Source organism: Idiotropiscis lumnitzeri, chromosome 15 (genome assembly GCF_059441095.1).
Source record: "Idiotropiscis lumnitzeri isolate Australia: NSW breed Sydney's pygmy pipehorse chromosome 15, RoL_Ilum_1.0, whole genome shotgun sequence".
Classification (NCBI taxonomy): domain Eukaryota; kingdom Metazoa; phylum Chordata; class Actinopteri; order Syngnathiformes; family Syngnathidae; genus Idiotropiscis; species Idiotropiscis lumnitzeri.
In genome coordinates this window covers 10,918,812-10,944,218 of record NC_142405.1, presented here as the reverse complement: position 1 = coordinate 10,944,218, position 25,407 = coordinate 10,918,812, and the positions used below count along the sequence as shown (strand labels likewise).

Here is a 25,407-nt window from a genome sequence, read left to right as displayed (position 1 = left end):
GGATCATTTTTTTGTTGAGGTATAAATATTGAAAATATTGACTTACTTGAGTCAATCTGTATGAGTTTTAAAAGTGTGCCGACAGTCCAGATACAGATATTTGGATTCTGTTATTCAATTCAGTGTAATTACATCGGCACCCCATTATTTTTATGAAATGAAATTGTTGCCGCTGAGGAGCAACTTCTTTATACCATGAAATGGATTACTTTAGATCCTTGTTTTGCCCATATCGTGTGAGAAAATCTTTTTTTGTCATACACAACCAGTCACATCACTAATGTTCATTTTCAGTTTATTATAAAAAAAAAAACAAACAGTATTTGAGTCCACAGTTTTTCCTTTGTACAGTAAAAAATATTAAATAAACTCCCAAAGTTTTTAGCAGAAAGATAGAGGATGGACTTTGGGGGAGAACAACTCTCCCCCTGGCAGAGGCGAGCGGGGAGGGGAGGGGGGAGTCCAAGGGAAGCAGCAACTGGGACGAGGCAGAAAGATGGAGAATGACTGTTCATATCTCCGGCATTCTCCTCATTACTGTGCAACACAGTTCATTTGGATCGAGATTCTCCTTTGAATCCAAACTGGAGAATTGTAAAAAACAAAAAAATCAATACAAGGAGCCCATCATGCTCATGTTTCACATCCCAGCCGATGTACTCGAAAAATTACAGGCACACAGGTATGCAGTCCCCCTCCCCAAGTCTCCCATGCTCCAGGAGTGTCTTTTAAGGAAGGAGTGCACACACATTCGAGGGAGAGGGCCTGCATGTTTGCGAGGGAACGCTCCCTTCCAGCATGGCAGATGTCCGTTACAGAGGCTGGCCGGGACATCACGTGTCCTCTCGACATGTCAAACTCACAGCAGACTCTTGACAAACTGCAAGAAAACACTGACTGACATCTGAATTTATCCCGCCCAGACACACACACACAACTAAAGTCATGAAAAGTGAAACAAAAATATTGACTAACCCCCATTCAATAACAAAAATAGATTTCTATAGGAAATGTAGCGCAGTCTCAAGGTAAATAACACCCCCACCCCAAAAGAAGACAATAAATAAAGCAAAGCCAAACATTGAAAGGAAGATATGCATCATGTTTGGATTGACATGAATAATAATAATACCATTTTCACTCTGCAAACAAAAAAAAAAACAGACTGAGTGGCGGGAAACAATTCAATAAAAATAAAAATAAAAAAAAGGTTATTTGCATTATTCCACTTCCTCTTTAATTCTTGAATACTAAAAAACTTTTCTTAAAATGGCATTTTCCCACTTAACCCTCTAAAAATATTACCTTTCACGTGCTGTATTCTGCAAGACGCGGGGGCGCGACACAACCCCCCTTTTGTCCACAATTGGCAAAAAAATATATTAAACAGCAATAACTTACAATTCATTTATTCTATTTAATGACTGCTTGATTCATTGTTCATCTCCCATAGGAAGTTCAGTTCAATGCATCTTTATTGAAAACATTTTAAATAACGTTTAATTATAAGCTTAAAAGAAAGGCTAAGTAATAAAGATAGATAACACTGTCCTGGATGAGTGCAGTTTGTGCGAAGGATCAGAGCTTTTTTTTTTCTTTTCCCAAGCTCGACATGACACATGAAGTAGAAGTCGAATTCCTACATGATGTCTAAAGGGTTGTGATTGATGTTCTGGCCCAGTGGGTCCTGACTGTTGCCCCCCTGCCCGTGGAGAGCCGCCATCCCACTCAGCTGGGATAACATGACACTCTGTTCTGAGCCAAATTGTTCCATCGAGTTCTGTTGCTGCTGCTGGGACGAAGGCTGTTGCTGCTGCTGCGGGACCACCATACCTGGGTAGTGCTGGTTGAGGTGGGCCGGGTGGGGGGAGCCCGTCTGCATCTGCGGTGATATGTGATGAGGGGACGGCTGCGGTTGCATGCGCGGCGACGGGCTGGAGTGTGGTGGCTGCGACTGGGGTCTGGGTGAGGGCTGGGGGGAGCGCACCTGGTTGGCCAGAGAAGTGGGTAGCGTCTGACCCTGCAGGTGGGGGTGAGGGGACTGGGCCATCTGGGGGGGCTGCTGGGGGCTCATGGGATTGCTGTGCTGCGCAGGCGAGCCCCCGGTACCAAGATGTTGCTGCTGTTGTTGCAGCAGTCTCTGGTGGAGGGCCTGCTGGAGGAGGGCCTGAGAAGGCGGGGGGCCGTTTTGATTCGTCTGAGGGCCCTGGGGTGGCTGCGGGGGTCCCGAATCGTTCCCAGACAGGCCCGCCATGGCGTTCTGCTGCTGCATCTGGAGATGGTGTTGGTGCTGAAGCCGCTGCTGCAGTGCGGCCGAGGCCTGTTGCTGAGCCGAGCCGGGGTAACCCGAACCCTGCTGGCTAGTGGGACCCCCGGGTTGCTGAGGGCCTAATGGGGGGCCCTGTCCCACTGGGGGTGGCTGCATCCCAGGCTGGCCCATGTAACCCTGGCCCTGTGGGGGCTGGGGCTGCTGAAACTGACCGTGATTGATCGCCATTTGTTGCTGATGTTGTTGCGATTGCTGCTGCTGCTGCTGCTGCAGATGTCTTCTCATGAGCAGTTCACGAAATTGGGGATTGTTCAGATTGGCCATTTGTGGCCCCTGGCCTTGCAGACCTCTTCCGCCGGCTTGTTGCTGCTGGAGAGCTGCAACTTGCTGCTGCTGTAAACCGCTGAGGACCGGTCTCTGCTGTTGCTGCTGCTGTTGTTGTTGAATTTGCTGCTGCTGTTGCATCTGCTGCTGCTGCTGCTGCTGTAGCTGAGCCATCGTGGCGATATTCGCCCCTCCCTGACTCCCCATATGCATCCCAGACTGTCCTGCTCCGGCCACATTCATGTTCCCCTGTTGCCCCCCTCCCGCCATCACATTAGCGACTGGCCCCCCAGTGGGTCCTGGCCCTCCAGGGCCCCCCTTGTACTTGGAGGCCCTCTGTTTGATAAACGCGGCCATGAGCTGAGGGTTGGAGCGCAGGATGTTGAGGACTTGTTGCTGCTGCAGCGGTGAGCTGGGCGAGCGGAGAGTGCGTAAAAGATCCTGCAGGGCGGCCTGTGTGATGTTGCCACCCGCGCCAGCTCCTGGGACCCCGGCAGCTCCGGGCCCAGGTCCTGCGAGCACCGCACCAGCGGCACCTTGCGGCTGCTGCTGCTGCTGTTGCGGCATATTCATCATGCCAGTATGGCTCTGAGCTTGCTGCTGCTGCTGCATTTGCTGTTGTTGCTGCTGCTGCTGCTGCGCTACCATCAAAACCTGATGACCCATTTGGTTCATCATGGCTTGCCTTTGCTGAGGTGGTATCCCCTGGCCTGTCCACTGCTGTTGCTGCTGCTGCTGTTGTGGGTTTTGAAGTGCAGCGCCCATCCTCTGCTGTTGGAGTTGAACCTGAGATGGGATCTGGCCTTGTGGAATGTTGCCTTGCTGTTGCTGTTGCTGTTGATGTTGCAGCATGGGCCCACCGGCGCCAGCCATCATCCCAGTCGGAGTGTTCTGCTGTTGCTGCTGCTGCTGCTGCTGCTGCTCCATGTGGGCTCGAGCTGACTGCATTGCAGCTTGGTTTTGTGTTGGCATGCCCTGGGGTCCCACCGGCCCTCCGGGCCCCGGGTGTCCCATGGCCATCTGTTGACCTTGGCCCTGTTGATGGTGAGGGTGGGGAGGCATCAGGCCCGCGGCCACTTGTCTCTGGAGCGCCATCTTCCTCTGAGCGTCGGCGACCCTCTGGATCTTCATCGCAATCTCAACTGCGGCCGGCGGAGGGCCGGAAGGCTGCTGCTGCTGCTGCTGCGGAAGAGTGGGCTGTCCTTGGGGCTGGTTGGGCGGTTGACCCCCAACATTCCCGGCCATGACGGGGCAACCGGGTTGTTGGCGAGGTGGCGTGGCAGATCCGAGAACCGGTTTTCCTTGGGATTGGTGGATTGGAGAAGAGCCCGGGGGCCTGTTAGCAAACGCAGGCATGTTGGTGGGGTGCTGGTGGAGATGCTGATGGTTGGGTCCTGCTCCACTTTGCTGCTGCTGCACCTGCGGGACCATCTGGTGTTGATGTTGAGGGGAGCTCATTATGCCTCCAGTGCCTCCTCCACCGGGCATCTGCTGAAACTGGTGATGAAGTTGTTGCTGCTGCGGTGGCATGGCACCTGGTTGAGGAACTTGTTGACCAACGGGGCCGGGACCCAATCCTTGCTGCGGGACTGCGGGCATGGTCTGAGTCGGCGTCTGAGGAGTTGGAGGTTGAGTTCCGACAGATGTTGGTGTACTCGGTGCAGTGATGCCATTTGTGCCTGGTGACGGCAGTCCCATGACGGGCCCGCTTGGTTGACCCCCAGCGGGCTTGCCCACTCTCTGCATGCTGGCCATCCTCCGTCTTAACATCTGCGCCTGTTGGAGCCGGTGCTGGAGTTGCTGTTGCCGGAGCTTTTGCTTTATGTTGAGGCAGAACGGCACAGGGCATTTGTTCTCCTGGCAGTGTTTGGCATGGTAGCAGCACAGAGCAATGAGCTGTTTGCAAATGGGACAGCCGCCGTTGGTCTTGCGTTTGCAGCTTTTGGTGTGCTGAACAACGCGCTTCATCTTCTGGCATGATGGCAGTGAGCAGTTGGCATTGCGGCACTGGCACGCGTGGACCAGCGACTGGATGCAACGCTGGATGCTTAAGCGGCGAGAGTCACCCGGACTCTGGGTAGACGCTGCTGCCTGGTTGTTGCTGTCGTCATCCAGCCCAAGTCCCAACTTGTCCATTTTGTGCTCGTGGCCTTTAGCGTTGTAGCAGGTGATGCACAAGTCATAGTCCTTGGAGGGAGAAGGGAAAAGATGTATTGTGATGATCAGAATTTCAGAGGGGTCAAGTCAAGATTTTTATTCGGGTGTGAGTTCCTAAGAATCTGCGCATCATTCATTTTTTTTCTCTCTCAGATTTGGAATTAGTAATTGAGAAACAAAAAAGAAATAAAGTGACTTTTTTTCCAGATTGAAATTATTTTTGATCAAAACCTTATCCTGAACCTTATTTTTTTAACAAGATCCATTTGTTGGAAGAACTGCGTGTTGTTTTTTTTTTTTGTTTTTTTTTACAGGTTTGTTTGCGTTGTCGTACCGTTTCTGAAAAAATATGTAACTTGACTATGCAAACATATCAAACTGTGTGTGAAGCTACTAAGAGTTAAAGTTGGTAGACAAGCTCAAGAAAAGTAAGAGAGAGGGAAAAAAATAAAATAAAATAAATCAAGATCCTATCCGTCCCGATTCTCACCTCACAAACAGTGCAGTGGAAGCGCGTCTCCACATGGTGTTTACACTCATTGCAAGTGTAGACAAAACGGTCCTGGCTCTGATTATGGAGCTCCACCAACATACACATGGAACTCCACATGGATCGCCTGAGAGAACTGAACTCAAGATGCTTGTCCCTCGCCAGCGTTAGGAAGGCGTCACGGCCATCCATCAGGTCACAGGCCATCAGGGGGTCGGGGTCAGTGATGGGGGGCAGTGAGTTGGCAGTTGGGCCCGCGATGAGCCGGATGACGAAGAAGACCTAATGATGACACACAACCAGATTCAAATTGAGAAATAAGGTACAAGGTGGGTGCATTTTGACTGTCCTTAATTGGATAAGCGAACAAATAAGCGTGCCTAAAACCAAATGAAAAGTGCAAACCTCCTTATGCTTCTCCATGGTGGCGTAGAGTTTCTGCGACAGGTCATTGGACACGTTGGGCATTCCTGGCTTCTTCTTGTTGGCTCGGCTCATGCTGCTCTTGTTCTTGCTCGTCTTTTTATTGTTCTTCTTTTTGGCATTCTTGCTGTCTCCTTTTGTGGCCTAATTTGAAAGTCAATTTCAAATGTGATAGTTCTTACAAATAAATAAACGACTTTTGAATGTAACGAGCGAGCCACGCTTACATCAGTACTCTCATTGCAGGTACTATTCTCCTCCCTCTTCCTCTCCTCTTCCTCCTGCTCCAGCTCTTTGATACTCTCCTCGAGGACATTGGGCCAGAAGTCTCCCTCGAAGTACGGGAGCTCCTTCGCACTGGTCAGGCGGTCCTCTGTCGCTTGTTTGAAGATATCCTGAAGAAGAAATAGTCGAGAGCTTGTTGGAGAGAGGAGAGTCTCATGATTATTGTTTTTGGATGCGTTGCTGCTTTGTGTGTGCGTTAAAGTTGCAGTTTGAGAGTTTTATTTAGGTTAGCAATTACATGACTTCTATGCTAATTCTCATTAGCCCATCTATAACATTTCACATTACGATAGCATTGAGAAAGCAAACCCTCCCTCTTAATTTAACCATGCACTTTATTGATCACTTTACTTTCTATAATTTACATATTTTTTAAAGAGAAAATGAGCAGTTTCAGTTTTTGTCGTTTTTTAAAATTTTTTTTATTTGTTCTGTTGTGGTTTATTTTGCTGATTTTCTTATTCTTAGCTTACAAACGTGATTAGTATGTAACATTGACTAGCTTCATTTTGGCCATAGATAGCCCGCTGTGATCATTTAAGAGCGCTCAAAATGTGCTGTCAGCACAGTAACACACAATACAGTCCTTCTATGTTGTATTCACTTGCAATTTTTTGTTTGGCTTTGCATGTATTTTTGTAGCAGAAGTAATAACAACAACAAAAGATAGCAGATTTTAATTAAAATTACAAACTTTGGTTAAACATGGTGTTCAGTACTTAACATACACAATACTTAATTCTCTTGTTTTGTGTGTCAGTCTTACAGTAAGCCTCACCTAGGACTGAAAAATACACAAGCATAATTTGCTTGATATTTTTGCTAATCTGGCATACGTGTGTGGGAGGGCCAAAACTATGTAAAAAAAAAATAATTTTTCACCTGCTGAACTGTAATTTTATCTGAGGTACCTTGTAGTCATGGACGATGCGCTCAGACACCGCCTTGTCCAGCATCCTCTTGTACCACTCTTGCAGCCTTTTTGGCTTGGGGATTTTCTGGTCCGGTGGGTGGCAATGGAAAATGTAATCGTCGCCCTCACTTGGAGGACATGCCCAAATATGACCCGTTGTAAACCTGGAACAGGAGATATAGGGTATATACACGTTTAATTCTTCCAGGTTTGGATGGATGAAATCATCCGTGATGCTGCGCTCTGCTAATTCTTGACTTACCCGAGCCTCTTTGCATATTCCAGGTAACCAAGCAAGATCTCATGATAGACAGCCGTCCTGAGGTGTCGAGGTTTAAAGAAGTGAACACTGTCCAGGTAAGAGATGTACACTCGTCTCTGGTTGGGAGGTGGGCAGTCGGAGCCGTATTCTTGAACATGCATTCCAAAAAAACACACGTCTGCTCCGTCGACGTCCTCAAATGCAAATAAGGCTTTCATCCTGTACGGGAAAGACTCTGACATCTCCCCACTGTCCACAAACCTGGTAAATCAAAATATAAAAAGGTCAAGGTGAGCAAAACCAGTACATTTTTCCCCACAAACTCTTTTCTCACAAACGTCACCACAAATTAAACCGAAGTGAACCACATTGCAATGTTCTAGCTGTATGCTCAAACAATTCATTAGAGAATCAAAAAAAAAAATAAATCAATTTGCATTTCAATTGCTTTTCCATGCTGTGAAATTATGACCTCATGTGAATAATGTCGCATCACTCAATCCAAACTGACTTTTCATTCCCTTTCCCTCACACAACCCTAAATGAGATGACATGCAATCTCAAACTGGGTTTCCCACAACACAAGCGCAAACGTGCAATCCTACCTGGACTTCATGCCTGGTTTGACCTCAACCACCTTGTCGGAGACGTGGACCACACGGATGGTGACCTCGCCAGCCTCAGGGTGGTTCTGCCGTTTGATGTAGTCATTCACTCGGGACTCCAAATAGATCCCCAGCTTGGTCTGAGGAAGTCCTGGAAAACAATGGCAAACACTTTCATTTAGATCACAGTTAACAAATATTTCTGTATAGAGTAACACAAATGTTGATCTGAGGACTGATTCCAGGTCGGATTAAAATAGATCACTTCAAACTCACTTTTAGCTGCATATTTGTTCTCTTTCCGTGTCTTATTGGCCATCTTGAGACAGTTGTCACAGACAAAGCTGTATTTAGGGAAGAAGTAAAAAAGGATATTATGGTAATTTTGCAGAACACGTTTTCGAAAGGCGACTGGTCCATATGTTTAAGTACATTGGGACTACTTAGAATGTGTCGAAAATTAGACTTAGGGTTATTTGTCGCACACAAAGCTGGATTCAGGAAGTTTAAAAAAAAAAAAAAAGGAAAAAAAGTTACATTTGCATTACACTTTCTAAAGCTGACTGGTTCATAAAAATGTATGCGTTTTTATGTACAATAGAACTACTTAGAATGCATCTAAAATCCAAGAGTTAAGGTTATTATATTGTTCACATAAAAAATACTTTCTCACCCTGAAGGCCAAATGGTTTCATGATGCAGGACACAGATCTGGTGCATTTTACGACCGCAGTCGCCACATTCCACAAGCCTGAGCGAAGAGGAAAAAGCAGACAAAAGATGGAGGACAATATACCATCAGTTAGGAGCGCTATGGAAATTTGTTAATTTGCCTCAAGGGATGAAGTATGAACAATTCTAACACAACAAACAAAATTACCCGTCTTGTGAGTTGTATTATCGCTTTTGTGAATTAAAAAGAGCCTGTTATAGATTCATTTTGAACGGTGACCATACATCTTGAGGTCTATAAACATCATGACATTGTTCGTGCAGCTAAACATTAGCGGAAATTTGAAAGCGCTACGCGTGGACTTACAACTCGGGGTCAAGCGTGTCATTCTTCTTTCGCTGGAATTGGTCTTTGTTGATGGACCTATCAGAGTGAGCAGAAAACCCAGCATTAAGCATCATCCAGTGCCTTTGTAAATTCACTTGTAAGATTCAACAAGGTGACAAAATGCATGACAATAGTGTTCGTGTCGTGTGGCGAGGTCAAATATAGACAGAATCAAGAGTATGCAGAAGTGAACTGCTATGGAGGCAAATATATCGGCATTTAAATCAATCTGAAGATATTAAGACTTATCAGGATCCCAAACAAGATACTACAAAGTTTCAAGAGTATGAACATTAAATCATTTTTAAAAAAAATAAGATGGAATTGTGAAGATTTAACATTGGAAATGTTGCATTGTAACAACAAAGAAGGGTGTCGCTCAAAGAACACTTTTCAAATTTAAAATATCGGATGCCGCCACGGTCAGTCAGCTCTTCACAAGACCATCTAAACTAGACCAGCAGAGGATCGAGGCTCATCTGGCCAAGTTACTTTGAAATTGAGGAGAGAAACTCACGTCTGAGGCTGGGAGGGGTCGTCGCCCAGGGAGACACTCTCGCCCTGAATTTCGTTGAAACACTTCTCACAGAAGTGGTACCTGTCAGCAAGAAGCCCATATTTTGGTGAACTACACCGTTTGGCATCAGCACAGCCAATCACAGAGAGGGCACGGAGAAGCAGCCGCCAATCAGGGCAGGGCAGGGCAGGCCAGGGGGCGTACACACAGGAGGAGGCAGAGGGCAAGGAAGGTCGTCGCCAGCAGCCAATCGTGATGCAGAAGTGTGGTGCGGGCAGGTGTTTTGATTTTGAGCGTAAATTTCGGAGTGGATGATTGGTCACACCAAAGCAGGCCAATGCAGACATCACAAGCGTTAAAAAAAGGGAGGGAGAGAAGGGGAGGGGAAGGGAGGTCAAAATGAATATTAAAAAAAGCGTGAAATAAATCGTTACAGATCAGACAAGGACAATGGAGGTATTGGGCGGGTTGAGGGAACATGGTGTGAACAACAACCAACAGAGGACAGAGAGCCAAGGCAAAGCAAAGATTAGCATCAGACGTTCAGTGGTAAACAACAACATTACAGCAACGTGAGACCACTAGGAGCTGTGGAGAAAGACAGGACTCCGTCTCAAAAAACATGAGGGTGGATGAGGAGAAATATTACGGTTGAGCAACAAAAGGACCCATCATCCTTTCGGTTTATTTATAAAGTGGGAACTCTCTCTCGGATGGTGAGCAAAGGTAACCTCCCCACTCCTTCGTGTGGTCACGTATTGAGCATGTAAGCTCCCTCGGAGGGAACTGCAACAACTGAGCCAAATTAGTAACCAACAGGTCAGGAAGCCCACTTTATGAATGACAACACAAACAAAATCTAAATGGTGAGCTATGGAGATGTAGATGGTGGCGGGGTGAAATTTGAAGCCAAATTAAAACTCCTTTGTGATCGTAGCACATCAATGAAAATTTACTGGTTGGACTGTTGTGGCTAATGTCATCAGGGTTTTAAAATAACTGCCAAATTAGTATTCGTATGTGTGCTTATACTCAAGGAAGCAGACAGCCCTTACCTGTTCTGGTAGCTAAAATAAGCAGCATCGCGCTGTATCGTGCATAATTGTTTTCCATAGCAGCATAGAGTTTGGGGGGAAAATTCAAACTGAAACGAGAAAGACAAAAAAAAAAAAAAATGGGGGTTGAGGTGGGTCATATTTATCATCGAATGAACAATGATTTTTTTCCAATATGTTTCCTTACCTTCCTTCCACAGCAATATCCCAGGCCCTGCATGACAGGATCGATCTCAGTCTCAAACACCTCAGCCAGTTTGGAGCAGTACTTGTACACGCGGGATGTCTTGCGGTTGTACAACCAGGCGTTGTTGAACATCAGCCAGATATCCTCCACATACTGCCACGGCTCTTGGTACTGCCCCGTGTCCAGTTTCCGCTTGATGGTTGACAGGTCCATGGGGTTCTTCACGATGTCAAAGTAGTCCTGGTTCGGAAAAGGCGCCGTCCGGATTCAAAAATCAGGTCGAGGTGAAAGTTGTTGAAATTGAGGCGGTTGAAAGGGGAGGGGAGGGGGGGGGGTGAGAAGAGCGAGCATGTCCAAGAGGCCAAGATGAGGGAGATGGGGTTCAAGCGCGCCATCGTCAGCGACGTCAGGCATTGCAGTTGGACCAGAGTAGGGAGAGAAGAGGGTGCAGGGGGACAATGTTGTTGAGCACTGCAGAAAAGAGGGTTTGTGTGCAAACAGAGAGACATGACAACTTCGGCCCTCGAGCTCTTCGCTTTGCACCCAGCCGTATACATCCCGATGTCCTACGCTGACAGCCGTGAGTCGGAAACTGCTCACATAGGTCTTTTTTTTTTTTTTTTTTTTTTTTTTAAATCAAAGTTGGCTACCGAGAAGGACTTTTTTGTTTTACGTGCACTATTCGCAAAAAGTTGGAAATGTCGGATGAAATTTTAGGATGACGTTAAAATAAAGTACGGAACACATTTTTACAAGTGAACTTCATTTGACGTCTGAACTTTTTAGTCACACACAATATTTCAGTACTCGTTACTCAAATTGCTGTTCTCTAACAAGGAGCTGAGTTGCAAAATTCACAACAGGTGTTGAACGAATGCACCAGTACATTTCTTGTTTCAATTAGACTTGGTATTTAAACAATTTTTCTTGATCATGCTGTTCATGTTTTGAAATCATGAGACCAAGACGGCATCTACCTCAATATCGGGGAGGCTTTGAACCAGATTTTCTCAGCGATAAGAATCCATTCAGCTAGGAGCATCACAAATTGTCATCAGCAGGTAGCAACATGGCGACTAAAATACCGGAAGAGTCGCAGAAAGGCCAAAAATATCAAACACCTGTTGTGAGTAAGGCACGCTGTGCGATAAATTGAACATTTATTTTGATTTAAAATTTAAGAGAAGGTGAAATGAAGTTTCCCTGTAAAGGTTGTAGTGTATATTTATGACCATCCTGAGATTTCACACCAAACTAAAACGAAACGTGCCTTATGATCCTCTAAATGAATCGAACAAAAAAAAAAATTAAAAAAGGAGCTGGTGCAAAGCCCAAGCAGGCTACCGGGGTGCAAAACTAAGAACTGAACCGAGCAAACGGCAAAAAGCAGAAAAAGCTTCCCGTTTTTAGCAACACGGTGGGTGGCATTAACAGCGGCAGCAGCATGAGATCAAAGTGGCATTAGTCAAGCCAACTGTGCTGAGGTGAGGCAAATATAGAGGAACGTGTGTCTGACCCACGCAACAAAGTTTTGGTTCTCGTCGGAGATTCGACAAATGATTTTAAAGGGGCGTGGGTTTCTAAGAGTTGGGTCGTTGAGTTACCGTGGCAACGTCAGTTCAGAGAAATACCCTGATATTGCTTTGTGGCACATCTCACACAAACAAACAATTGATATGCATTCCTAATTCTACTTTGAGAATTTAATTCACATGACGTAATACCAAATGTATTTTGGGGGGACTTTTGTATTTTTAGAAACCTGACAAGAGAGGCCGTTTAAAAGCAACTGTTAATGTCAGCCAGCCGTGCCTGTTAATGAATATTAATCAATTTCACTTTGAACAATGTCTGGCAGGAGAGGCACACACAATGTAGTCAATATGATCAATCACTGCCCCGCCTCTACACACTGCCTCCTAACACACTGCTACTGGTGAGGAACTGAACTAGAAAGCAAGCGATGGAGAACAAGGATGGCCGACACACACGATAATTTCCGAAAGGCTAAAAAAATGATTTCCAAATGGGAAGAAAAAAAAAAAAAGGCAAATGAGTCATCATTGTGAAACTAAAGCAATTTGCTTATGAACGTTAAAAAAAACTGTTCCCTATACACAAATACTTTCACATCAACTTATGTGTTATGAAAGTTTGCCAGTCTGTGCACAATTTATGAAAGGCAAGTGGATGCTTGGAAAATATTAAATTGTATCTATTCATGTGTGTTCCTAAAAACGGATACTTGTATTCATCATCTAGTTCTGCCTTGTATTCATCAATTTAATGTTCATAAGAGTAGTTGCTTTGATTTACAGATACGTAGATGTTTGAGTGAAGAGACAGCAACACACATCCAAATCGCATTTTCTTGACCTTTGACATGCAACGGTAATAAAAGAATAAAGGCACCGTAGCCAGATTATGCCCAGAACACATTTCAAACACTCAACAGCAAAGACAAAGATGAGGGGGGCGGGGGGTGATAGAAAAGTTGAAAGATGAACAATATGAAAAAAAAAACTACATTTTTTTGAGGAGTTGAAGCAAAATGGCAGCCAGTGCAGTCCCTTACCAGGTTAGTTTTGTTACTAGTTCGAATACGTACGGGTATTCCCAGTAACTGGGGGTCCACCGGCTGACGGAAGGGGAGGGACTCGGGGTCCTGGCGATACAAAGCCTCCAAGGTGGGCATCAGAGCCTGACGTAGCTCCTCTGGCTTAAAGACTGGACCAAAGGAGGCAAGAAAGAAAAATTAACAGCCAGAACATGCAGCTATGATATGTTAAGATGTCATTCATCGAGGCGAATTACTGATGCAGCTTTATGCATATTGAATTGATGCATTTTTTACAAAATGGTATTTTTCATTTATTGTGTGATTTTGTATTACTTAAAACGGGAAGTGAAGTGAAACATTTACAGTTCTATGCACTCCCATTAGTCTAAACACAGTATTCTGATTAATATTGTGTTTGTTCCTCAGAACCACACCCCCCCAAAAAAGCGTATATTATCTAATTTAGCTGCTTTGGGTTTCAAGTAAAATAACACAATTGATGACTTGCAATTCATTAGCCTTGCAAAGAAGTGCTATGAGGAGGAAGTTGGCAAACCACACACATGCGAGAGATTTACATGACATCAAATTAATATCCACATTTTTAATTTACCAAAATGAATTACTCACCATACCAATTATTCATTCATTGTTGTGTTGCTACAGTGTTTCCCATATGCAATTATGGATTGTTTCTAATCATATGGCCTTTTATTAATGTACTGCAAGTAATTTCAGAGACCCACAGGATTCCCAAGACCCAACAGTGGCTAGCTCAACATCACGATGCATCTAAGAATCAATTATTTCTCCCACAATAGCTACTTTATTCTGCGTAATTAATGGTTGCTGTCAGTAAAGTGAAAAATAAGAACTGCAGACTTACTTTTCTTCTTGCTCTGAGTGCCGGCTGGGGAGCCAGCAGACGCCTCGTCTTGCTCTTTGGGCTCCTTCTTCACCTCCGGCTTCTTGTCTTCTCCAGTTTCCACTGACGAAGACGCAGAGGATGAAGATGTATCCATGGCCTCTGCTTTACAGCCGTCTTCTGATAAATTCTCTTTCTTTATCTGGGATAACGAAATGATTTATTCTTCTCTGTAAGAACCTAATGAAAAATGCATTACACCACGTTTGACTAAAACGAAACCGACTGGGAACATTTGTTCTGTTAAAGCCGTCTGTGGCCTAAGGACAGTCTTACCTCAACCTTCTCCTCCGCTTTATCGTCAGGCTCAACTTTGCCCGTCTTCCGCAGAGACTTGCCATCTCCTTGGGATTCATCTCCTTCATCCTCATCTTCCTCCTGTTTTTTTACTTCCATTTTGTTATCCTCTTGGATGGGAGCGGGACCTTCCTGTGGAGCAAGCTGGGAACTTGGATCAGTACTGCTGCTGACTGAGGCTGGTGAAGACACCTGACCATCCGTTGTTACAGGAAGCTTAGGAGACCGCTGCTAAAAAAAAAAGATTTTTAAAGAATTAAGAGGGTCAGATGACAAAACTTGTCTTTAGAGATAAAAAAAAAAAAAAGTTCTACTCACTGGGGTTGGTGGCAGCTGTAGTGGCACATGTGCATTCTGGATAGGCACCAAAGAAGCCTGAGCTGCCTGGGGGCCTGAGGTAGTAGCACCCCCAAGAGTCTGCTGTGGAAGCTGATGAGCCTTCTCCGAGCTCCCCACCGGCCCTGGTAGTTGCTGCGGCTGAGATGCTTGCTGTTGATTCTGAGGAGGCAGCTGGGGTGTACTCGGGGTCTGCGGCTGCGGCGTTTGAGAACGAGGTAACGTGGGAGTTGTCTGATGAGGTTGAGGCGTTAAGCTGCGTGCTGGTGATGGAGAGTTTGTTCGGATGGGTGGGCAGTGAGGAAACGTGTTCGGCTGGTTTGACGTGGAGGATGGAGGCAAGTTGGGCAGAGGCCCTGTACCACAGACACCACCCGTCCCCATGGAGCCACCAGAGGCTGCGGAGCCCGGGGCGGGGGTAGCAGACTGAGCTGAAGGGCTGCCGGCTGGTAGTGAAGGTGGGGTTGACATCTGGTTCTGCTGCAGAGGACACAAAGATAAAGAAGAGGATCATCAATGTCTCTTCATGATTTCATGAGGACTTTGATCGCTGGCCCTAAATCTTTACCAGTGGCACAGCAGCCTGTGATCCTGGCTGGTTCACACCAACAGGACCAGAACCAAGACCAGGACTGGACACAGGAAACTGGCCTGGTGGGAGGTACTGGTTCTGTAACTGTGTGGCATTTGGCTGACTCATCCTTGCTGATCCCATACCCATCTAAAAAGAAGACAATGGCAGCTATGGTTAAATATAAAAATTGCATCACATTAAAGTGTTTTTTTTTTTTATTGTCTGAGCAGACATTTTCTTGATGATATTTTAGCTTCAAAAAGTGTCATCTTTTTTTCATGTATTTTTCAATGTAGTCATATACTAAAATGTACATCACAGATAGAGATTTTAGATGCAGCGAATCCAACCTGGTTTATGGGAGCACCGAGTGTGAGCGGCGGTGTCGACCTTTGACCCATTGACTGCATCCCCATCTGGCTAAACTGGTTCATTCCTATATGGCATAGAGGAGTAAGTTGAGATGAAAAAATAAATTAGATAAAGAGGGCATGGGGGTGGAAGAAGATCAAAGAGGTGACAGCATTGTAAGCTAGTACATACTGGGGTCAAAATAACATTGTGAACTGAGTACATTAATGCAGGACAGTCTGCTGTCAACAGAGTGAAGGAACCTTTTATGCTTCCATCTCTGCCGCGAGTGTTGCATAAAAGCTGGCATGTCAGAGTACATAAATTCAACGTCCGCTTTTGTTCATCTAACCATCATTGTCGATACGTGTTCCCCCCCCTGCGGCATTTGAAATGTTTTCACAGGAAGTTGAAGAGACTCACCTGCTGGGTTCTGCATCCTGTTCGCCATCTGATTTGGTCCTCCGGGTCGGATCATGGACGGATCAGCATGAGGACCATCTGACAGGGTGGCAAGTGGTCGCACATTTTTAAATTTCCTGACTTATTTGAACATTGTATAAGTGTGATTTGTGTTACTTAATATGGATACTGGTACACAAAGGACCATTTAAGAAGAAAAGAAAAAAAAAGTTATGTATCCTTACTTGGTGGTTGCCCTGGAGGCATGGGGGGCTGACCCAGGCTGAGTGGTGGGAAGCCTGAGGAGGCCAAGCCCGGTTGCCCCGGCATCATTCCCTGCTTTTGGAGACGTGTCCTCCTCTTCTCCTCAAGCTCTTTTTGGATCTTGTAGATCTTCTCCGCCAGGAGGTGGTAGTACTCCGCCTTGAGAAGCAAGAATGTTACAAGACAAGGATTGATGATGACAATTTTTATTCATGCTCTGATTGGACATAAAAGGGAAGTGTTGTTTTTGTTTACCCTGCTGTTGGCTGACTCATACATGTCCCCCTCTACTTTTCGAGCGTATGCCACCAGATTTTCCATCCTGCGGTCCTTCAGAGCAGCTGGGTCTGGAGTAGGAAAGATGGCCTGTACTCTGCTCGCAAACAAAAAAGACAAGTGAAATTGACAAAAAAAAAAAGGCCCAAATATTTGTTTTTGCTGATAAAAATAATGCAAGACAATGTATCAAATATTTTGATCTTCTAAAAGAATAGAAAAGTCGGCTAGCTCATGACAAAATGCTCAGATTGAAGTACTAGGAGGAGAGACATTTAAGTGCTCGGCAGACTCACAGCTTATGCACAAGGTGGTTGCGCAGGTCTTGCGTGATGTCTTCATGCCAAGACTTCCTCATGGCGGCAGAGGGAGGAGCTGCAGTAGGCATGGATCCCAGGTTCCCCACACCATCATTCATCAAACTGCGGTGAAGGAATGGAGATGACATTGGTGATGTTGAGCATGACCTGTCTGATTGTGACACCAAAGTTAAGTTTAGTCCTACCTCTGCGCATTTATACTGTTTTGTAACATGGAATCCGGTAGCAGGGACGATTGATGGTTTGGGGGCTGCACTCCGCCATTCACTCCCATTGAGTTTCCTCCTGGACATAACCAAAGAGAAAGTAATGAAATAAACCGGTTGTATTAATAATCACACTACATAGTGTAGTATTTATGTAGGAGATGTGTGCCTTTAAGGGGCGTGGCCTTGTGACAACATGAGCTGGAGTGAATGAGTCTGTGTTTGAGCAGCAAAGTGACATTTGGCAGCCAGAAGCATTTTTTATTTTATATTGCGTGTTTGACTCTTTGTCCTGTTCAACTCATAGCGTAATGTGCATCGGAGACTGGAGCTCTCCTAGTCCAAAATGTTCACGAAGAACAAACAAACTAACCCATGACATTCAGATTTCGCATCCCGGGTTGCCCCTGCATCCCCTGGTTAGGCTGGTTGGCCTGGGGAGGCTGTGGTTGCATCTGGTTGCCCTGGTAGGTAAGGCCAAGCGCAGCGTAGGCTCTTTCTATGGAGCTGGGGTCAATCTGATTTGGTGGGGTCAGGTTTGGAGTATTGGACTGGCCACCCGGTACTCCTGAACCTAATGAGTTCACCAAACCAAGTCCTGCACTACTAACAAGGGCTGCAGTGATGGGAAGATAGACAAAGAGGACAAAATTGGTGAAATTAGAGCAAGCTAAAACAAAGAATATGCACCTGTGTAGAATTCTGGTTGACCACGTGTAAGAATGCAATGCATAAAGCGCCCAAGTCTCGTGTTTAAAAAACAGACACACATTCATCCATGGCGACACTCACATTGCTGGTTCCTCTTGTCTCCGGCGTTTTTCAAAGGCAGGCACACAGGACAGTCATGTCGTGTGCAATTCTTCCAATGAGAGATGATCTGTCTTGATGAGGCACAATGCGCCACTAGGACAAACAAAAGGCAATTAACAAGAGGCAAATTTAAAGATAAGGAGAAAAAGGACACTGATGACTCAGTGACAATTTAGGAACGATAATGAGAATAGGGCGGAGGAACATTGTATCGATACATTGACATATAACAAGATACATGACTGTTCAACCAGTAAGGAAATATGGAGATACCGTCATTACAAGAAATATCCTAAAACTAGCGGTTAGCTGCAATAAACTCACCCTGGCAGGTCTTGCCAGCCTGGCAATGAGTCATGTGGTTGAGTACGTTCTTCATGGTGCGACAGTGAGGCAGGTTGCACTGCCTCACTTCCCCATTAGCTTGCTCCCTTCGCTGGCACTTGTGCGCATGGAGCAAGAGGACCAGCTGCTGTTGAATAAGCTTGCGCTTCTCCGGGTCTGCTGTAGGGGGCGCTGTGCAGGGACCTGCCCCTACAGCACCCAGTCCAACCTGAGCCGCTCCCACTGCTGCTGCAGCTGCTCCACTGACTGATACGTTGCCAATGCCTGGAGGTTGCTGCTGCTGAGGCATCTTGAGACAAGAGATAGAGCATTGATTTTTAGATTGCTGACATTTCTTTGAAAGCAATATGACAAGTGCCCGATATTTCACACAAGTGGACATGGTTTGACCGCATAGCAGTGAGGCAAGGGAGAGATCGAAGCTGCAGTCTCCAGGGCCTCTGATGCCGTCTTCTCGTTGGAGTAGAAGACTCAGTCAGGATTTTTAAGACTTTATGCAGTGGCATTAAATACAAAGTACGATGGTTCTAACAGTTCCATAAACATAAAGACACACTTGAAAATAACAAATTTGCTCGTTTGCTCACTTTTAGTCATATTATATTTTACAATTACATTCATTTGGAGAAAACATTGATCTTAATGATTTCTCACAGTCATTACAGCATCGATGATTTAACCAGGTTTGAAAGGGTTAAATATCAATATGAAACCGTTTGATTAATCCCCGCGGGTTTTCTACACCATTCATAGGAAATCACAATGTCCCATCTCTGCTGAAATACTTTCAGAAGAGGCCTGTGGCCAACTCATGCCTTCATTGGAGGTACCATGGTGCTCACAGGCAATATTTACTCAAATCATATGTCGGACCAAAAGATTTTAAACTCAAACATTCTTAGGAAGACAGGACATCTTTTTAAGAACGGTTGGCTTACAGAATTTCCTGAGGGATCAATAGAGTTCTACCTACCTACCTGGCGGAAGAAGCCCACGACTCACAACTATGCACACTCAAACATGGATTGTATTTTCATTCGGAGGTGAGCTCCAATGACAGCATGTCATGTCAATTCTTCACTCGGATGAAAAGCACACACCCCCCCACACACACACACCCGACTACAAATGATTAAATCAAAGCATATCCTCGTTGGATGAAGACATGTATATAATCCATCACCAGATCCTGACAGAGTAATTAAATTCAACCTTTTTTTTTCTTGCCGTCTTGATCATAATACATTTTTCATCTTTAATCAAATCGACTGAGCGTTTCAGAAGTGTGCATCTTATCGCGGTTGACTTTGGGTGAGAGGTGGGGTAACACGCGGGAGCGACAACAACAGTGGATGACACATAGAGGCGAACAACCATTAAGGTTCGCATTTATAGACAATTTTAAGTGCCTGCCAACTTGATCAAACATGCATGTCTTGGAAGGAGTAACTAGGAAAAAAAACAACAACACTATCATAGAGAGAATATGCAAACTCCACAGAGCCTGGCCGTGATCAAACCCAAGGCCGACCTAACCTTGCTGCCGTTAGGTTGCAGTTATGACTGTAGCGGTAAAATTGTGTCATTTTTAAAAATATAATTCTTACCATTCCAGGCATGCCTTGACCCGTTGGCACCTTCTTTTCCATGTTAAACTGGCTGGCCATATTGTTGGCCATTCCGGGCTTATTCTGGAGTTGTGGGCTCAGCCCTGCTCCAGGCAGCCCCTGGCCAGCAGACTGACCATAGGGACCACCATAGGGGCCCGCATTGGCAATCATATTCATCTGTGGGAAATGAAGAGAAAACTAAGATATTGGAAAGGCGGGAATTGTATGGAGTCAAGGCATGTGAAGGATTACATTGAAACGATACTCAAAGACACACATCGTTTCCAGTGTGAGAAACGAGTTATATTATTAGGGCGCAATCGCAACTTTTTTCTTCTTTTCTTGTTAAGCCATTGAAGTGTGTGTTCCATGCATCCATGTCACCTCACTGCCGCTGCCAACGGATGCACAGCAAAAAGGGTTGGTATTTATTTTTAATCGCGATTATTTTAGTATATTATCAATTGATTTTCTGGTAGGTCTTTCAAGTTTAAGTTGAAGTATTTGTAAATTGAGTGAAGTTGCATTTTCAATTTTCTATTGTCGTGCCAAAATACATTTCCACATCATAATGGCACAAAATATAATACCTCTGAGGTCCCAGGTTAGCCCACAAAGTCCCAAGCCTTGTGTAAAATAAACGCTTGTTCACAGTTGGAATGTGTGCAAAGATGCAATCAAGCACATGTGTGGCTGTCGTAGAATGAAATTGTCAGAGGATTGAATTTCACATGATATTTACAAAAGAATTTTGTACTTGACAAAAAGAATAGCGTGTTCAAGATTAACGTGCTCAATTTGAAGGAATTGAATGGTTATGATGGAAGTTGTGAGTAGTTGAGTTTTGGTAGTTGAGTACATATGTTTTTAAATAAACAATTATTTTATTAATCGTGATTTCAATATCAACCAAAAACAATTGTGATTATTTTCTCCCCCCCATAATGGCCTAGCTCCACAACAACAATTCAACTTTGACCAACTTTTTTTTTTTTACCTCATGCTTATTATGATAATCGACTAAAAGGAGGCCTCTGAACACAAATTACGTTTTACATCAAAACAATTTGAATCTTGGATAAACTTCTTGTGTAATTAATAAAAGTTGTCCAATTTCATTTATTTTAGTTGTTGTGTTTTATTTTTTCCCCTCAACAATCCCTTACTAGACAGATAAAAATACAAAAGAATTTAACAGTTTAAATAAAAAGAAATGCAAAGATGTGTTATGCTTTTCAGGTCGCAATATTTGAATTTCAACACTAAATTGGGGCATTTGAGTGAGTGACATTCATGATTCGGCTTCTTTGAGTGTTTACCTTGTTCAGTGCTCCTGGTTGCTGTGGTCGTATCCCTGACTGACCACCGGACCCTATTTGCTGACCACCCTGCTGCTGCTGTAGTGTTTCGGCTAAAAGATTACTGTTGTTACCCATGCTCGCACTGCCAGGGTAACCCATTCTTGACGAGCCGTTCATCACGTGACCCGCCATCAGGCCTTGCTGTTGCTGTCCATTGCTGCCTCTCTGGACTCCCATCATAGATGTTGCCCGATTCAGCGATGACACCCCACCAACCATCCCAACCTGCTGCATTAGTCCGGTTTGCTGCTGCTGGCCCTGGGCGGGCATGCCTTGGGGGGCACCAGGGGAGATGCTGACACCTCCCAGTATGCCCATGGAAGCTCCTGGTCCAGCACTGTTGGAAGTAGGGCCACCCTGCTGTGATGGTCCACCAGTACGCAAAAGTTCAGACAACTGTTTGTGTTTTGCAGCAGCATCCTGGCCTCCCAAACCAATCCCTCCAAGACTAGTATGGAGTTGGTTGATGTCCCCTCCATTGGTCAGCCCAAGGTCTGAGGAGCTGATGAGCTCGTCTGGGAGGTCATGCTCGAGGTCAAAGAGTGAACCAAAATCTAGAAGCAACAAAAGCCACAATTTACCAGCCAGCAAAATTTAAAAAATGATAAAATGGATCGAGAGGACCTGTCAGTTTCAAAGTCTCAGGCTTACAGACATTTTCCATGAGGCACGGAGCAGATTCATATTTGGAAACAGGTTTGTTTTTATTTCCATTTATATTCTAATTCTGGACTGCAGTTGCCTCTTCACTAATTGTTTTCTGAGCATTAGTTTATTGTTAGATTTTCCTTCATTAATCATAGCTCACAAACCGACTGAATGAATGCGAAAAATATGTTTTAAAGCACATACATTGGCTCGACTGTTACACAAAATAAGAGCATGCAAGAAACACTTAAATAGTAACTTAGAAATGAACAACATACAAGAAGAGCTCAGAAATGCAAAATGAAATAAATGTGTTTACACCCCTGACCGAGAGGAAAAATATATATTAAACATTCACAAACCCCTCATTGATGTAATGTTTGCCCATGTTCAATTTTAAGTGTTGATAATTTAAAGCATGCGTTATTTAGTGATGCAATTTACAGGGAGATAAGTAAGAAGTTTGTTGGAAACCACTTTATTTTCTAAAGAATAAATTTGTAAAAATCAACTGAAATCATTGTCCAACCTTCCAAAAAGTATACACGTAGTTCTTTTGTAGTAATGGAATGGCTCAAAACAGGCGTAAAGTTTTGCGTCTATAATCAAACAGTGGAATAATGTTAGATCAAAATCTCTCAATGCACAATTAAATTGAGAAGAATCCAAATGGCTTAGAAAAGTGAAGATCGATTATTTGTGAAGCAGCGGAGCATTGTCACTGCGCTGGCAGACAATGGAGGGAGAAGCAGAAGGGCATTGTCGGTAAAACAAAAGTGAGAACCACTTGGCCTTCTAAGACGCTAAAAGGGACATTTTTGAAATGCTCGATAATTCCTTTAGAACGTGGTGACGTATTAAAAAAAAACAGACGACGTTTTCTGTTTGATTTCAGCGCTTTGCACAACTTCAATCAAGTATCGAACAATGCTTAGCTGCTTTTCAATTGCTCACTTAAACCCGAGTGTATCGGCAGTGAACTATATGTCGAGTGCGCTGAACCTAAAACCACAAATCTTCCCTCGCAAGTACTAACAGCGGTGATTGCTGCAACAGAAAAGCGTCTTCCTGTGATCTATACGGTTGAGCAAATCAACGATGTTTAGCTAGCCGGCTAACGAGCGCAGATGAGCCGGTGGCTGCAGTAGTTTTTTTCTCTTAAAAAGCTCGTCAGCTAGCCCATTCTTGTAGCGTCACTTTCATTTAAAAGCGATTTTATGAACTGGTGGTTTTCTTGCACGTGCTTAAGAGATCGTTTCATTTTGCGTATGCCTGGTCACGTCCGTCCATTTTGTTCACTTCTAAAGCAGAACATGAACTTTGACGGCGATCGGAGTGACTCGACTCTCCCATTGTTTGGAGGTGGATCTTGTAGTCGCTAGCTTAGTTAGCGCATCGATGCTAACGCTTCAAAACATCACTCGGAGAAAGTTGATCGTGCCGTCAGCTGCACTTTGGGTTTGCTCTTAGCAAAACACTTTCACTCAAAACCTTGAAGAAACACACTCGCACACTGTACAAGTTATTAATGTATGTTGGGTGCGATCAATTCGTGCAACTCTGCAGAGATTGCACAGCGAGTGACTAATAAACGCACACTCCCTAGTTTTTGTCTGATCGTAAACAAAATGGATACGAAATCTCTACGTACCGTTTCCATCACTTGCAGACACCGAGAGCGCTGGAGAGGACAGTTTTGGCCTCTTGGCTGAAGGCGGGCCGGACTCCAGGACATTATCGGCCATATTTTTGACAAATTCAAAAAGGGAAAAAAAGTTTTAGATCCACAAAGGGCAATCGTGTTCCCCTTATTTGTGCTTTCTAATCCGAATTGCTTCTGATCGTCCCCCCACCGCTTGGGGGACGGGAGGGGAGAAGACGGCAATGTTGAAGTGTTCCACCGTTCTCCGTCTCGGTTTATTCCTGTGTGCAGAGATCAGCCCCCCTCCCCTGACGGAGAGTTTGTTTCTTCGCAGATTTGAACAGAAGGAGGTGGGAAGGTGGAGTCGACGTGCGGCCCACTAACAACCTCATGTAGCCTGGGCTGCGACACGGCAATTGTCCCGGGATCCGTCCTCCGTCGCTTGCTCAGTCTTATCCGCCATAGTCGGCGGAGAAATCCGGTAGTTGGGCCTGAAATGCTCCGATGAGGAGTCCAACGGGAATCCCGATAAACACTTTTGCGGGCGGTGTGTTTATCATGCAACACGGGGAGAATCCTCAGTTGCGTTGCCAATTTCCCTCAGCAGCACATACATCGCTGCAGAATTCCAAATCCCAAAAGGCAATCAACTGGTGCGTTGCGAAATGATTTAGGTGCTGCTCCCTTGAAAGGGAGTTTGGATAATGCTGCACAACGACGTGTAAAAGAATAGTGTCTGCTCAGAGAAAACTAAAATGGTCATGCGTGAGATTGATCTGTGCACTTGTGTTTGAATCATGCAAGGCACTAGGTCCACAAGAACGGACTCATATTGCACATCTGCTGGTTGCAACCCCTCGGCGCGATTGTGCCTATTGCAGCATGCAGGCGAGGCAACGAGACCAAAGAAACTTGTCAAAAATCACAAACGGTGCAAGCGATTCTGAAGCAGACTTTATTCGTGGCTAGCACATTTCTGGAGGGCAACCGAGGTGCGAATTGGCAATCAGCGGCCAGTCAGATTGATCCGATTAGCCTTGTTTGATTTTAGCAGACGATCACTTATGTGTGCCCCAGATGAGCATCTTGCCTTCATTTAACTTCTCGTTAAAACGCGTGAAAGCATCACCGGAGAAACCTACATTGCCCCTCGCTTCTCTCGGTGATGTCTTTGCCTGTCCGCAAGAAAAGGAAAAGAGATTTTATTGAAAAAACAGAAGCAGGCGGAGAGCTGCGGAAATATTGTTCCAAACATTGACGTTGGCTCGCTGAGGAAATTATGGCTATTTCGGAAGCAAAAAGGTTCACATCGGAACAGCAATAATGACACCCCCCTTAAAATACTTGAGGCTTAAAAAAACCCCTCATTGACTCTTTGTGATTGAGAACACCCTCCTTTCGCATAGATCCTGACAATTTCTCCTCTCTTTAAACCTGTCTTTCTTTCCACCGCTCCCTTCTGCCCGGCAGCAATTTATTTATATAATTGTCTATGTGGGCTCTTTCCTTCCTCCGCGACGCACGCATTATTTTTCATGTTTCCCTGCACCCGTTTTTTTTTTTTCGCAAATTCCCCCGTACGTTTTGATATGTAGCTCTCTTCCGCGTCTCCGCTCCGCGAAACACCCCCTTCCTAGGATTTTTTGTCAGAGTATTTCCTTCTCATATATAAATATATATATCACCGACTCCCGCTTCCTCGCCACGGCCGCCTTCTCTTTCCCGGTGACGTCTTTTTCTCTCTTTGTAACACGGACGGAATTCGGCCAGGTTGTTTTCCAGCCGGCGGTTGTCAGAGCGGCTGTCACAGGTCGCCAGAGTCACTCCTTCCCTCGGTTATCTCCTCCGCTCGGACGGTCAGTCCGCACAAACAAAATGGCGGCTTGTTGTTTCTACTCCTCTGATGCGGGGGGGAGGGATGGAGGTACGG

General features: G+C 45.0%; 1 protein-coding gene across 7 annotated transcripts; it reads right to left on the bottom strand.

Annotated features, from left to right (window-relative positions):
* Window positions 1-278: 278 nt before the first annotated feature.
* On the bottom strand, window positions 279-25,364 carry ep300b (EP300 lysine acetyltransferase b). 7 transcript variants are annotated; one of them, XM_088316315.1, is made up of 30 exons: window positions 23,487-25,364; window positions 21,146-21,741; window positions 19,824-20,003; window positions 18,196-18,505; window positions 17,851-17,964; window positions 17,432-17,674; window positions 17,038-17,137; window positions 16,829-16,954; window positions 16,512-16,629; window positions 16,238-16,415; window positions 16,014-16,091; window positions 15,590-15,675; window positions 15,234-15,386; window positions 14,648-15,145; window positions 14,309-14,560; window positions 13,994-14,174; window positions 13,123-13,274; window positions 10,548-10,787; window positions 10,361-10,449; window positions 9,306-9,416; window positions 8,768-8,824; window positions 8,402-8,479; window positions 8,005-8,072; window positions 7,729-7,879; window positions 7,124-7,384; window positions 6,860-7,025; window positions 5,891-6,058; window positions 5,646-5,807; window positions 5,241-5,522; window positions 279-4,780 (listed from the first exon to the last, which is right to left on the bottom strand). In XM_088316315.1, exons 1-30 carry the CDS (start codon window positions 23,578-23,580, stop codon window positions 1,640-1,642), a joined length of 8,433 nt encoding a protein of 2,810 aa, XP_088172441.1. In that variant the 5' UTR covers window positions 23,581-25,364; the 3' UTR covers window positions 279-1,639. The 7 variants fall into 7 exon arrangements, with proteins under 7 accessions (XP_088172441.1, XP_088172443.1, XP_088172444.1 ...); XM_088316317.1 differs by having other exon boundaries at window positions 9,306-9,386; XM_088316318.1 differs by having other exon boundaries at window positions 13,156-13,274.
* Between the last annotated feature and the right edge of the window lie 43 nt (window positions 25,365-25,407).